Source organism: Nesoenas mayeri, assembly GCF_963082525.1.
Source record: "Nesoenas mayeri genome assembly, chromosome: 4".
NCBI classification, from domain to species: domain Eukaryota; kingdom Metazoa; phylum Chordata; class Aves; order Columbiformes; family Columbidae; genus Nesoenas; species Nesoenas mayeri.
The window spans coordinates 60,010,258-60,025,185 of record NC_137540.1 but is presented as its reverse complement, the minus strand read 5'-3'; the positions used below and the strand labels follow the sequence as shown (position 1 = coordinate 60,025,185).

The window sequence follows — 14,928 nt, the reverse complement described above, 5'->3', positions numbered from 1 at the left end:
TTGTATCTCATAAAATAATTTTGTTTTTCACTTATTCCTGACATGGCAGTGTTGTCAGTATGCCAAAATGGTAGCTGACAGTAAACATTTGAAGAGATGAGACCATGCTGTCACAGTAGCATTGACAGTGCTGAGGAGCTGCTCAACACAACACAGGATATAGTGAGCACTCTATTTCCACCACCATTTTACAGTTCCCACACACGGCTTTATTATCTTAATCACTTTTAAGCACATGCTTTGGCAGGAGCTCCCCAGTTCTCATGGAGAGAGGGAAGGAGAAATGTACTGGTTCCCTGTTGTTTTCTGAAGGATGTACAGGCTTTAATAGCCAAATCATTATTTATTCCATCATTTTTGTAATACTACCATCACCAGACTCTTGTGCATACCACAAGAAAATTGGCATTATATTTCCATTTTACAGGTGCCAGATGATGTCCAGTCTTTTCAGTACTTCCATATTTGTTAATATTTTCCTGCATTTTCAACTGAACATTGTTACCTGATTTTCTAAACATGCTTCATTGAGAGGAACATTTGAGAAATCCATAATTACTTCAAATCCCTTTACTTCGGACAAGTTTCTCTGCCCTACAGTGTTGTCATGTGTTATAGGCTGTATTTGCAGAATCTGGTGCTGAGCACTAGCAACCTGTTATGTTGTCTTTTAGCCACCTTCATGGTCCACAAACACCTCTGGTGCTTAAATCTTTCCTGCCTTTTCTCTTTATTGTATCTCTTGTGAATAACTTTTTCCTGTCAGGCTGACGTTAAACGTTATTCTCAACCTTCCTTTGTAGAACTGATTAAAATTTGACAGCCTTTTTTGTGAGATTTCGTTTTTTCACCCATTTCTGCTGCTTATTTCTTTCTTCTTATATCTATAGCAAGTTACTCTTAATAAGAATACAATGCATATTTAGTTTTTGAAGGTCCGTAGTCCAGTTATAGTTTTTCTTGAGGTTCTTGTGAAGTTTATCTTCAACATATGCATTTGGTTTTGTGATGTTTTGCCATGTTCTCCATCTGTTTCTTCCATCCTTTCTCTAAATGGGAAGTCTGACCTCATTCAGCTCCTTGGTACCTTATGAAACACTGATTTCTTCCTCTTTGCCTAACACAAATTTCCTGCAGATAAAATGTTGTCTGATCTGTTTCTGCATGAAAATACTTTGGATTCATTACGTTGTCAGTCCGTCTGGGACAATGCTACAAAAAAATCCAAGTGGCATTAATACTGTTCTTTTCTGTCCGTCTGGTGTATATAATTATACTGCAGGTTTTAATGTGTACATTCCATATTGACGGTTTTATGCTATAATTTATTTTTCCAGGGGGTTGATAAATTAACCTGTATCTAAATAATGTGCTAAAAAAACCCTTTAAATGGAATGTTGAATTTCTCAAGTATTCAACATTGGCAGTTTCAATTGAGTAAAATTTTGCATGTTGAAACTCTGATTTAGCTCTTTGGGGAAAAATGAAAGAAAAGGCTTTCTGTTTAGAGTCTCATACTGACGTCATGACTTTGCATTGCCTTGATAGTTCTGCTAAACAACTGTTTTAAGATGATGTTTTAAGACAGTAAGAGCTGTCTTATTTGCACTACAGCGTCCCTGTCTCTGCGTTTGGTGTAATAGCCTAAACCATTGAGGAAAATGAGTTTGTACTGGAAGTGGAAGTAGTTTAGGTGTGAGCAAGTATTCTGTGATGGTGGGAGCAGGAGGAGACAGAGTCAGTTGCTGAAATACTGTTTCATTCTAGTGCAGCTGGGTTTACCTGTGAGCATCACTGTTGCTGAGAAGGTTTTGTTTGACTTCTCAGCTAGTACAGAAATCATTTGGCTAAAACTAGCAATTCCTATTGCATGAAGTCAATTAGCAGGCAATGCATTGTCTGCCAAATATCTCTTGGGAAGATGCCTTAAGTAACAGGACTGCTTATCTCCAGTAACTACCAGTGAAAATGGAAGGAGAATAAAGCCTCTGGTGGTCTTCTCTTTTTCCCTTCTGGAGTGATAAAGCTCAGAGCAAAATTAAGTATTCAGCATCTCAGTAAACGTAATTCTTAATCTTTATTGACTTAGTACAATTGTATCTGTACTAGTTACACCCTTTCTGCAAAATTAATTCTTCTCTTTATTATCTAAATAAACTCACACACAGCAAAGCCAAATAAGAATACATAAGCTTTTATTTTCAGGGCCTGTGCAATAAATGTGATATCATTTGAGAAAGAAATACTTCGTATTTCACATATATTTAAAAAAAAAAAAATTGTTTGAGCACCAAGATTCGCCCAGTTTTAGTGCACCTACTAATTCTGCAGGAAGCACACAATTACAAAGGTACACAGATGCACCTTTGCTTCTAGGTCAAACGAAAAGGCCTCATACCATGAGTGACCTGCAGGAAACATCTTGGGGACATTAAAAATTTCCCATAGCCCTATTATTTTATTGTCTGTGTTGTAAACATTGTAAGGAAAAATACATTGCCCACAAATGTTACATATTAATAGTCTTCAAAGTTTTGTTATTTAGTGTGCCTTACTTTAGCCTTTTTCCATTGGCTTAAGCAGACCATGATGCATTATTCATTCCTTAGAAAAGTCATAATCTGAGTTGATTTAAATTTGTTATTTAAATCTCTCCTCTTTTCCAGAAATGTTTATGGGATGCTCTTTCATTGGCGTGTTTGTTCTATTGAGCTTAACCAACTCCAGTGGTCTAATGCACTCAGTGCTTTCCTCCTTTGTCATACAGCTCATACACTAAAGGCATTAAAGGTCGTTCTTAAGGTTCAAAACTATTACTTTAATTGGTTTTAGAAAGTATAGCCTTTCTAATGGTGATAGCATTTATCAGCCTCTATGCAGGCATTCCTTCCACATTTTAGTTTTTCAGCACCATTAATCTCTTTACACTTGGTTGCATTTTAGAATTCACCTTCTGCTTGAAAATTCTTTGAATGATTGGCAGAAATAGTTCTGGTTCCCTTCGAATAGAGACTTTTGGCATGTGTTCAAACAGACTATCAGAAACCTTACAAATAGTGACCCAGCCACAATTCTATTAATTGTACTGGTACCCTCTCCCAGAGTGGTGTGACAGGCTCTTATTTCAAAAGAAGAGGCCAAAAAGCCATTAATGAGCTAGACAACCTCATGAAAATGGTAGTTTTACATTCTTCTGGTTTTCTCTCCTCTTCAGGTTCTAAAACCTCTTTACTTGCTGTAGTATTATGAATAAAAGAAAATAAATACAGTTGCAGTAAGTGTTTCTAAGGATGGTGTGGTAGGGAATTACCTGCTCTGATGACCACAGCTTTGTATAAATGGTTATTTAAGCAAACACACGTGGATTTTTTTTTTTTTCAATTTTTGTTTATATTAGAACTATTTAAGTAATCAGAAGAAGGATTTAATTAAATATGCTTCTTTTTTAGAAGAGTAGCAGTCACTACAATGGTGTTTTGGGGGAGGAGGAAGGTTTGCTGGATGGAAGGGTGACTGGAGAGTTGCCACTGTTAACTAAGTAACAGTTGTATAAATAATTTTGTAAGGGACAGAAAATACTTTAAAATGTATAATATAAGAATTTTTTTGTTTTCTAAGGAAAAACCAAACAAACAAAATCCAAACATAGAACTAATGGAATTTTAACAATTCACCTTCATAATCCAGTATAGTGAAAAGTCACTGACTTCCTAATTACTATGGCCTTCAAGATAAAGTTGTTCTTTCTTGTGAATGGAACTTTCTAATGTTTGATTACCAAAACTAGAAACTGTATGGTCGTCTCATAATAACTTCATTTACATTTCTCGTGGGTTTCCTAATTTGTCCCCTCAGACTTTTCCTCTGATTTCTACTATTTTTCTTCATGTTTTCATCTTCCTCCATCTCATTCTCCCTTATGCTTTGTTTGCATAAGTCTATTGATTAATGATCGTGCATTATGCCAGGCATTCAACGGTGTCTTTGTGAACCATGTGATATTAAGCAGGATTAAAAGCTCCTGAGATTGCTTCTCACAGTAATACTCAAATTATATTAAAGAAGAAGGGGGGAAAGAAGAAAGGGGAAGAGAGAAAGGAGAAGAAGAAGAAGAAGAAGAAGGAAAAGAGGAGAAAGGAAATGAGATCTGACAGAACTGAACTTGACAGCTGGACTTAACCAAGACAGAGTGACTAGTGACCTGATCATGCTGCAGGCACTGGGGAAATGCTTTGCATAAATGCAGAATTTTATTTGAGAACTGGGAGCTCTATGTATGTATCTTTTCCAAACTAAGCTTGGCATGTGTACAGTTTCACTATTTTTGTTGTCTTTAAACATTCATCCTTCACTAAAAGTCCAAAGTACAGCCATAAATAAGCAGCTGTTAGACTCTTACACTGAGATGCAAAAAGGCTTCTAGGAATGACCCTTTATAGAGAAAAATCACTTAGGAAGAGTTTAGGCACATTTATGGAAGACAGTTCAAAGACTCACAGAACAGGAAAAATCTAAAATGCCAGAAATAAGGCAGCTTTATCTATTTTTAGCAGCTAAGAATGTGATTTGGCTATCTACAGGAGCCTGACAGGAATGAGAGCAAACCCTGCATCCTTCCAGCTTGAAAGGCATGGGTCTGAATGCTGAAGGGAGGGTGCAATAAGTTACGAGGCATTAAATTTATGATTATTTTCCAGTTTCAGCATTTGTTTCTGCTTTCTAATTTAAATCAAAACATTGATCTTTTTAGGACTTACACAGAATGTTAGCTCATAAATATCATTTATCTCTTAAACGGTTAAGTTGTCAGCCAGAAATCTTACACATCCAGTGAAATTCTAGAAAGGCTTTGCCAAGTTGGTTTCTATATATACATTTGTATTACATCGTCACTAGTCTTGTTTCATGAAGTATTGTTAAGATTTTTAGTAGGTTGGAAGAATCCTCTATAACTGTATCTGTCTTTTTCCAGAAGATACATGTTAACCTAACAATGCTACCCTAAACAGACAGATGTCCTCAGTCTCACTATACAGTGTTTCACAGCCATTTAATTATTCTTATGGCTGTTTTCAAAACTTTTCTGATTTATCAAAATCTTTTCTTAACTACTGACGTAACGAATGCGTACAATACTGCCGATGTATGGAAGTGTGAAGTGAAAAGATCATGGCTAATTATGGATTAAAAAAATTAAAATGTTTATAGTATTCAATTGCTTATGAATAATGATACATACTTTAGTCAGTAGGAAGCAAGAAGAATATGTCAGTTTTTGAATTTTCAGAAATTCCTGGATTGAAATCAAGTACATTAAAATAGACATAAGTAAGTACCTTGTGGAGGTGTTACTGTTTGCTAAATGCCTCTGATAAATTCACATGATCTGATTAATATTTTCTCAGTTCTTAATCTAACATTCAAAACTTTTCAGCAAATTCATATAGCTGCCATGTTTTAAAATTAGCTTTTCTCATATATACTTCTTTTCAACTGTACTTTGTGTGTACTTTTCTTGAAATCTTCTCTTATCTTCCTCCCTTCCCAAAGGTTTTTAAGACCAATGTTTCTATGGCCAATTCTGACTAAGGCATTGGAATTGATATTCACATTTTTTTACCAGTGGACTGGGGAGGCATTCCACTTTTCAGTCAACTATAGAGCTTTTACTTCAGTTTTGCTTTAAAGTCACTACATTTTTATGTCCAGAAGCTTATATCAAATAAGAATACATGATTTTTAGATGCATTATGACTTACAATGTATTACTTATACACTTATCGTTTCCCTAGAAGTTTGATGAAATGAATTCACAGGAGTGTGACTTTCACATGGATGAGGACCAAAAAAGGATTGCAATGAAATGGAAATATCTGGTGTGAAATACCTGACATGAAACTAAAATTCTAGTATCAATATACACTGTGACTGAACTTTTCCACACACTGCATCACCTGATTTTAAAGGCCTCCCTGTTTAGTCAGTGCAAATATGGCCATTAACTTTCAAAATCTCTGTATGAAAATAAACCTAATATTGCTTCATAATTGTACTATAAAGGTTTTATTATTTGCCACTCCCTATCATAAGTGACACTTGCTTTAGATCTGTGGCATCCATGATGTGAATACAGTTCTCTCTCTGTACATATTTTAATCATGGGAAAGTTAACTACTTATCAAAACCAGTATTTATGCCCATTGCAATATAAAACAAAACAGTTTGTTTTATTAAAAATGTAGAGTGCACTAAAATCTTAACATCTTTCATATGATGTATCCATATAAAAGCACAACATTTATGGTTGAATAACAAAAAATGTGTGATCCATGAAACAATGTATTGAATAAATGTGAAGCAAATTAAAATCGGCTAAAGGAATCTATTGAGATATTAACTTCTTTACATTAATATATTTAATTTGACAATATAGATTTCCCTGAATTACATTTAACTGATCTTTGGGATTCCTACCTTAATATTTCTCAGGCAAAACTTCAAAAATATGCCATTTGACTGCTTCAAAAATAGATGAGTTTGCTAATTTGATAGCTATTCCTATCTGCTTAACACACATAAGGGAAATGATTAGTCATGCTCTTACTCAAATATCTTGCTAATCTGAAAATTACTGGTAAATCATGTGACTTTATGCTTTTTTTTTTTTTTAAAAAAAAGGAGGGGGTTCTTATTTTAGGTGTCAAACATAGTGATTTTTATAGGTAGAATATTTAATTTGTTCTTTAGTAGCATGTGTTCTGTGCTGCTCTTGTTCATGTCATTGGTTTTCTTCATGCCCTTGTCCCCTATCTTACAAAGTAATTAAATGCAGAGAATGAGGGATAATTTCAACAGTCAAGAGGATGTAGAGACAGAGAACACAACAACTGGAGAAGAAACATATGAAACCAGTGCTAGTTTCCAAACATACTGGGAGCAGGTACTGGTGAGCATGAACACCATCCCACCTCTGGCAGTTTCGTGCAAGCTTCTGGAGGGTACTGAAGTAGAAGAGTCACCTTGAGGAACCTCTGTGTACTCTTCCAAGGGAAAGAAAATAACTCAGGCATGGAATAAATGAATGTTTTTACAGCACGAAGCAAAACTGGAGAAGACCCATCTAACTCTTCCAGAAAAACCCTCATAGATCTCTTGACAGCTGTGCCACACTCCAAAGGTGTTGTTACTCTTAGATTTTATTTTAATATATGGCTCTTCACTACTGATAACTTCTCCTCAGCAATAATGTGAGTGAAGTTACCGTAAAAGAAACTGTGGATACTGACTTTTCACTATTTTGTATTTCATCATCAATGAAATACTTTTTTCACTATTTACGTGTTGCTAGAAACATGGTCTGGAAAGCATCAACCACTTGTGAAAAGTGTTAGCAGTAAAAGAACTTTGTGTACATTTTTGTGACAAATTTATGGTGCAAGTCTATATATTGTTTAACAGGTAGTAAGGACTTCTGCTGCACTGTCAGTCTCACACAATCCTGGGATTATCAAGCTACTCTTTCTGCTTAATGAGAACGGGTTGACAAGCCACTGCTTGTGGTGAGCCAAGAGTACAGCAGGATTTCATCTATTTTTTTGTGAATTTAATACAGTTACTCTGAACAGCTCAAGTAGTTTATGTGCCATAACAACTCTCATCAAAAATTGGCTAATTAGAGGGGCTTTAACTTGACTCTAGGTGATTCAGGCTAATTGCACTGGAACCGCACTCTGACAGATGCCAAAGTACTGAGCAAATAATTCTTTAAGAAGTGGTGCATTTTGCCTACAAACTGAATCTGTAACAATTAAGGAATGTAAAACCTATCATTATTAATGGTGCTGTAGGGTTCAGAGCATAATATGGCCCTTTTTGTGATGAAAAATTAAACAAATGCAGGTTTGGGACTTGCTTTTGAGTGAATGCGTTAAATTGTTTAATAGCTTTAGAATGACAATGCTTGTTCATTTTTGATGTAATGCAGACTAAGGAGTCATCTGTCATTTACAATCAATCCCCTGAGGAAATATTTGATAGAACAATTATACTGGGTGGTAACATTTTGGCAAGCTTTAGGGCAACATTGACAGTGATTCTTTATATGCAAATATTTAGGAAACTGTCAACCAGATTTATTAATACACAGAATTAAAGCCTGAAATTCTAAAATGCAAGTAATATAGTCCTTCAAAATACATCTTTTGTTTTGTTAGATATGGATGATAACACAGAATTCAACAGAATTCTGTTGCTGCTAAAGTGACACTTTGTGGATATAAGTACTCTGGAGGTGCAGTTGTTGAGAAAGAAAAAAGGTACTTTGTTTAAATAGCCTCAAGGATTCCTATAGCAAAGGGAGAACATTACTGTTTCCTTACTTTAAAAACAAATAAAAACCCCTTCAAAACCTGGCAGATTATGCACATGATGAGAGATGTGATGGCTGTATATTGCGGTTCTTCAGATTCAGGAGCTGCACTGAATCCCATCACCGAAATCTATTTTCTGTTTTCTGACAGCTGTTTTTGCCATTTACTATAAAAGCAGATGGGGAAAATGCAAAGAAGAGCTGTCAATTTTATTACCATGTATAATCAGCATCTGTGCAATACATCAGACTCATTGCATAGTTTACACTTTCTTCTCTGTAGTAAAAATTCTTTTGGGGTTTCTTGACAAGCTTCTTGCAGACTTTTTGTAAATGAGTAGATGGTGGAATTAAAAGTATACATTAATTTACTGCTAAAGCAACTCTTGTATTGACCAAATTTACTCAATCGAGATATGTTCTGACTGTTTAATTATAAAATATGTAGGTAATTTGCTGCTTCATATTCAAATTTGTCTTTTCTTAAGGAAGGTGGTTTATATTTTTGTTATTAAATATTTTTATAGATATATCTCTTAACATACACTTAGGTGCAGCACAACTCAGTGCAGTATTTTTTACCTTCCTCTACTGAGCAGCCTTAGTATATTGTACCCCATCTGCATGATTTAAAATAAAAATTATTCTGTAGAGAACAGGGTGTTCTTCATTCCCAGTCTGCCCTCCTTCCTGGTGCGGGAGACTTTCATAGTAATGGCTTTTTATAGTGGGAAAATAAGCTAGTTTAAAAGTGTCAGTATAAATAAGCATGTTGTCTGTCTCTGTAAGTGCGGAAGTAGTAATCAGTAATGGTGTGCTGCGGGCTGATAGTAGAGAACAGCATCCTCCTGGAAAGTGTCAAGTGATTTACATGTCACAGGGCTCTCGGGGGACTGGGTGGGAAGAATCCATCTGTGGGCTGGGGACCTACTCTGATGTGATTTGATAAGGTTGGAAGTCACAACTGCAGAAGTACCTTTGTTTCTTAGAATAGTAGATGGTTGTACATTATGGTGTCTGCTGTGATAAGCAGTGGGGAAAGATTTAGAAAAAGAAATGTTCACAGTACTTTTCCTAGACAGGAGAGATTAGGGTATAGTCTTCAAAAAGGCTTCAACCAGTTTGGCAGTGTTAAAAGACAGTAAAACACTTACGTATTGATGCAGGACTTCTTTGAAGTGAAATGCTAAAAGGAGCAGGAGGCTTAATACTAAGAGCATTAATTAATGTTTGTGTGGTGATGGGCAGAGTACTTACACATGAGGCAGTGCAAGCTTTGATGAAGCATGTACTTAACTGTCTTCCTCCATTATCTTATCTTATTAAATATGCTACTAAAATTGACTGTGGCTTTTGAAAAAGACACCACCAAGACACTGTTTATGATACATAGATGATCATTTATAAAAAAGAATGATTTCTGGGATGACTTTGAAAGATGTTGTGCACAAAATTTAAGTTCCATGGAAAAATACTGATGTTAGCTTTTTGTTCTTCTGTAACATAATGGTACTTCTGGCTATGTCATTTGCACCTAATAGCTGTTTCTTTGAGTAGTAGATAACTACAACAAACTACTCCAGAATTAAAAATGTTTCGTTTAGTATGAGGAATTAATATAAAGGAGTTTTTAATTACTATGGGTTTTATCAGTAGAATGCAAATTTCCTTTAGATATTAGTCTATCTGAGCTTTGTGACCCTGGAATATATCTAATTAGATTTTCTCTGGAGTAGTGGATGCAAATTTGCACTCTATGAAATTCAGCTGATTCTAGGAAGATAATATAGATGATTAGAGGATAACAATGCTTGAAAATGTGAATTTGATTTACTTTCTTTACGAAGTGGGGTATAAAAAAAAATTATTTATATAATCTTATTTTTTCTTTCTTATACTGTTCTCATTTACTAAAATGTGATGTGTTTTGGTGCATATGCTTTGGCCTAAGTTAAGATAATACATACTTAGATGATCATACTAGAACAAATCCTTTTTCCAGAAGAGCTTTTAAATTTATCCCAGCACTGCACAGTCTGTCTATTAGACTATAAATTTCTCACCAAAAGGAAATGTTAGGTAAAGTTGACATGAAGTTCATTGTACATAACCACCAGTGAAACGGTAATTCACTCTACTAAAACTGATAGAAAATTAACTTTCAGAATTATACTGTAGGAGGACTTCATCAGCTTTTGGACCCAAGTAACTTGTAGACAAATTGGACAGCAGTAAATTAAATCTACTATTCTGTCTTCTCATTAAAAAAATGGGATACATGTATCCTGTAAGGTACTTCAGTTTATAGAAGTAATATATTTTTGAATTAAAAGAGTAGAGTGGAAAATAATTTGTATCTCAATTTAATGCTACGCCTTGTCTTTCTTGAGTTATATGCCATATGATGTCATTATATGTTTAAAGATAGGTGAATGTAGACTGAAGCCCCTCCAGCACTATGTTGCAAATCTCTACATCATGGGCTAATAAGCAGCATTTATAAATGAGGCTTGTGACAGCTTCACGTGGAAGTATTGCCACCACAATACCTGTCTTTCCCATACACACAGAGGTGTTTTTCCCCAGTGTCTCTCTCTCCAGCAATTCAAGTCCTCTGTAATATGGCCTAATCCTTCTCTGTCGTTTTTACTGCCCCCTCCCCTTTCCAGTCCTCTGCCTTACATGTTTCCCTTTGCAAGAGATTCTTTGGCTGTTTTTCAAAGCTACACACCTGATAAATGTCTGGTCAGACTATCCCTGGTGGTTAGGCGCTTGGTTACTGCCAAATAGAGTGTGTAACAGGAATGGATGTATGGCTGCCATTCCTTTCATGGCTGGGTTAATTTGGCTTCTCAGCTCCTTCCCATTGCTAAAATAAGGAAATTCTTAGAAATTTATTATCTGAAAGTTTTACCTCTCTTTGACCTAGCCAGCTGAGTAGAAAACTACTGAGATGATAAGCATGCATAATCTTTATTTTTCTGGAGAAATAGGGCTAAAAAAGTAGTGTAAGAACAGAAAATACTTGGATTTGGTCTAACTTGGTGTTGACCTTTAACTTAAACAAGTTTCTATTTATTCAGATGTTTGTCTTCTACATTTACTCACGTGTACCAGAAAAGAAGAGTGACCTTGATGTTTTATAGCCTAGTCAGTACTCCTGGTCAGATGCAAAATGTGTTTCATGGGTCCAAAAGGCTCAGCCAAGGCAAAGCAAGCATCTGGAAGAATATCGTGTTTATGGAAAAAGTTAACGGTCTTGTGCCATGGGATTCCCTGCAGTGTTTAAAATATACCTGAAAACTGTAGCAAGGTGGCAACATTTTCCTAGTTAAAGATATTTTTTTTTTTTAATATGAACCCTGTCTAAAATAGCTCTGATGAAGTGAGATTTTCTGTATGTCAGGCAGATTTTTTTCAGGCTTTTTTTTTTCTATTTTTTTGTCTTGGCTTCTTTATAAGCCATTCAAGAGCAAATGCTGCTAAACTAAAGCACAGTAAAACTTAAGAGATTTTATTTTATTTTATTTATTAAAAATATCTTTCTTTATTTCAGCTATACTGTGGTCTCTGGGTAAACTTTACAAAAAGAAATAATTTTTGTAACAGTAGTTTCTTGGAAAGTCTTACTCAAAGTGAATAGGTGAGCTTATTAGTTAACACTGAACACACAGAAACTCGTGTGTCTCTTTATCAAAACAAAACTGAAACACAAGAGAGTTAACAATGTAAAAGGAAAAAAATAGACTAATTCTCCTGCATTTAGATTTAAAAAGGCTTTTTGACCTTAGATTGTAAGAATTTTAAGTCCTTATACAAAACCAATTTTGGGAATTGTCTTTATATACTTAGACCACAGTAAAAGTTGATACCTGTGCATGAAAGAGGGAAATAGAAAGCTTATTAGATAAGCGTGGTGTGTACATTTGAATAATACTGCCTTTTCCTGCTGTAGCTTTTAGTATTTTCCTTCTTTATGTCAACATAATAGAAGCTTTTGCACTGCCATAACCATGAAATACTGTGGTACATGAAGAAGTAGTTTCTATTTTAAATGTGCTTATTGCTGAATCTGTTTTGACTTGTTGAGGAGTGGGCCATATATCTGTATCAGCATAGATTTCTCATATGCAAAGCTCTGGAAATTAAAAAAAAAAAAAAAAATTTGGAAAACTCACTTTGCAGTATGGCAAGTTTCAGCCAAAGTCGCTATACAAACATAGGAAATATGGCCAGTAACATACACTACAATTTTAGATAAAATGCATGGCTGTGCAATCTCAGTATTATATCTTAATGAAAATGTGTTAAGTACTGTATCTAAATAAATGATGCGTGCATGTTTAAAAATATGGCCTTTACCTTACTACAGGTAGGAACTTATGTTATTTGTTCTATTGGAACATTCTTCTCCCCTTTCTTATGGTTTGCATATTTAAATGATTAACTCACAGAAGTCTTCAGACATTTCAAAGTAAAAGTTACTGTAAAAATGGTTGTATGTGAATAACTGGGAATCAATTAACACTAGCTCAAATCTGATTTTTTTAATGGCAATTCTAGCTTAAATTTTGCAAAAAAACTGGTGTGCTTTCTTTAGATACAAAATGAAGATTGGTTTTGGTTTAAAACATTACATTCTCTAGTTTAAAAGGTTTCATTTTACAGAAAAAAAACCTTTTTATTTTTGTAATGAAAGCTGAAAAGAAATGACCTTGTTTGTTAAGATAAAAATTATACTGAAAAAGAAAGCAAAAGCAGACTTCCTTGCTAAAGTCTGTCCCTTCTATTTTATGATGGCTCTGGATTGTCATTTGGCTTGGGTTTTGTATTTTTATGTTGTTGCTATTCTTTTCCAGACGGTTAGAACAAAATTCAATCAAGATCATACCTCCTGGAGCTTTCTCACCATATAAAAAGCTTCGAAGAATGTATGTACCAAATAATTTAGGTTTATTTTTTTGAATTGTCATTTATATATCCACATATATGTATATATATATATAAATTATTAAAACAATTTCAGGTCATACAGAGGAACTGCAGTCAATATGTGAACATTTAAGAAAGTTTGACTGCTGGAAGATTAACTGATATGGCAACCTGATTATTAAACCATATAGCACCTTTGTCACATTGATAATAGTTGTTTTTTACCAAGTATCAAAACTATTGAATATGGTACTGTGTACAATCAACATGTTATTGTAGTAAACGTTCTAGTAAAGGAAAAAAATATATTAATGGAGATAAACCACTGTTTTGGAATACATTTCAGGCTGTATAGCCCCATGGCCATAGCAAACAGAATTCTTTATAGAATGTACTTAAGCAATTAGGAGAAGGAAAACTTTTGTTTGGTTGGTTTTGTTGTTGTTTGTTTGTTTGTTTGTTTTCAGGCATTTGAAAGGTCTGCTTTCAGCCATGCATTTTGTTTCAGTGTAATGGCAATTTTAGTGTTTTTGTTATTAAAATTCTTTGGCTGTGTTTCACATAAATATTTTTATTTCTCTCTGCCTTCCACACCTAATTCTAATTACATATTAATTTAATGTTCGCTATCTTGAAAACAGCTTGAATTAATGGAATTAAATTCCCTTTATTTCAGTGACCTGAGCAATAACCAGATCTCTGAAGCAGCTCCAGATGCTTTCCAGGGCTTACGTTCACTCAATTCACTGTAGGTATCTATTTGACATGTAAAAACAGAAGCAAATTTCTCATATTCTTATAGTGAAATTATTTTGGATTTGTGGCTCTCTGCAGAATTTTCATATAAATTTGATCAATTCTGAAAGCTGTAAAAATAATTTCAGGATGTTAGAGTGATAATTAAATATTGTATCACAGCTCAACACTGAAAATGTATGGTTTTATCATAAATATATCCATGGCAAAGACTTGGACAAAATCAAACATTTATTTTATTCTCCAGTTGTTTGTTCTTACAAACAGCATATCCCACTTACCAAGGTCCCTTGGTAAGGCTGTAAACATTGGGGTGCTGATGCTACTGAGAGCTTTTTGGGCAACGCACCTTTTGGGAAAATATATGATCCTGCTACCGCACAGGACCACAAGGATCTTGCAAGTATCAAGTTGTTGCTGTTAAATTCCCTTCAGGAAAATGGAAATTTCTTTTAAGTCAAAATCACGTATTATATATGCCTTTCATAATAGCAGCTTTGTTTGCTTTATTATTTCCTGGTACAGTGTCCTCTATGGCAATAAAATTACAGAACTTCCAAAGGGTCTATTTGAAGGACTCTTTTCTCTTCAATTGCTGTGAGTATTTTTTTAATATTTATTCTATTTTGGGATATCTCAGAAGACTAAGAAGTTAGATATAGGCCTGGAGAAGAACTGGCAGGAACTTGTGTATATGAGATCAGAGTATAATAAAAACAAATTATGTTAAAGCAAACTGAGTTAAAACTGTTGTAGGCCAGCTTGCCATTCATCTACAAATATGATCATATCTCAGTTAATATCTCAGCCTAAAATGATTAAAATGAAACTGTTCTTTGTGTGGATAAAATACACAATAAGGATAAAATACA

General features: G+C 34.5%; 1 protein-coding gene across 2 annotated transcripts in view; it reads left to right on the top strand.

Annotated features, from left to right (window-relative positions):
- The window catches only part of SLIT2 (slit guidance ligand 2), a gene marked incomplete at both ends in the record, with an annotated part of 263,549 nt that overhangs the window by 177,300 nt on the left and 71,321 nt on the right, over nt 1–14,928 (top strand). For both annotated transcript variants that reach the window (XM_080343319.1, XM_080343318.1), the window contains 3 exons: nt 13,228–13,299; nt 13,977–14,048; nt 14,582–14,653. In XM_080343319.1, the coding sequence (XP_080199445.1) occupies nt 13,228–13,299; nt 13,977–14,048; nt 14,582–14,653 (216 nt within the window). The remainder of the gene's footprint in view (nt 1–13,227; nt 13,300–13,976; nt 14,049–14,581; nt 14,654–14,928) is intronic.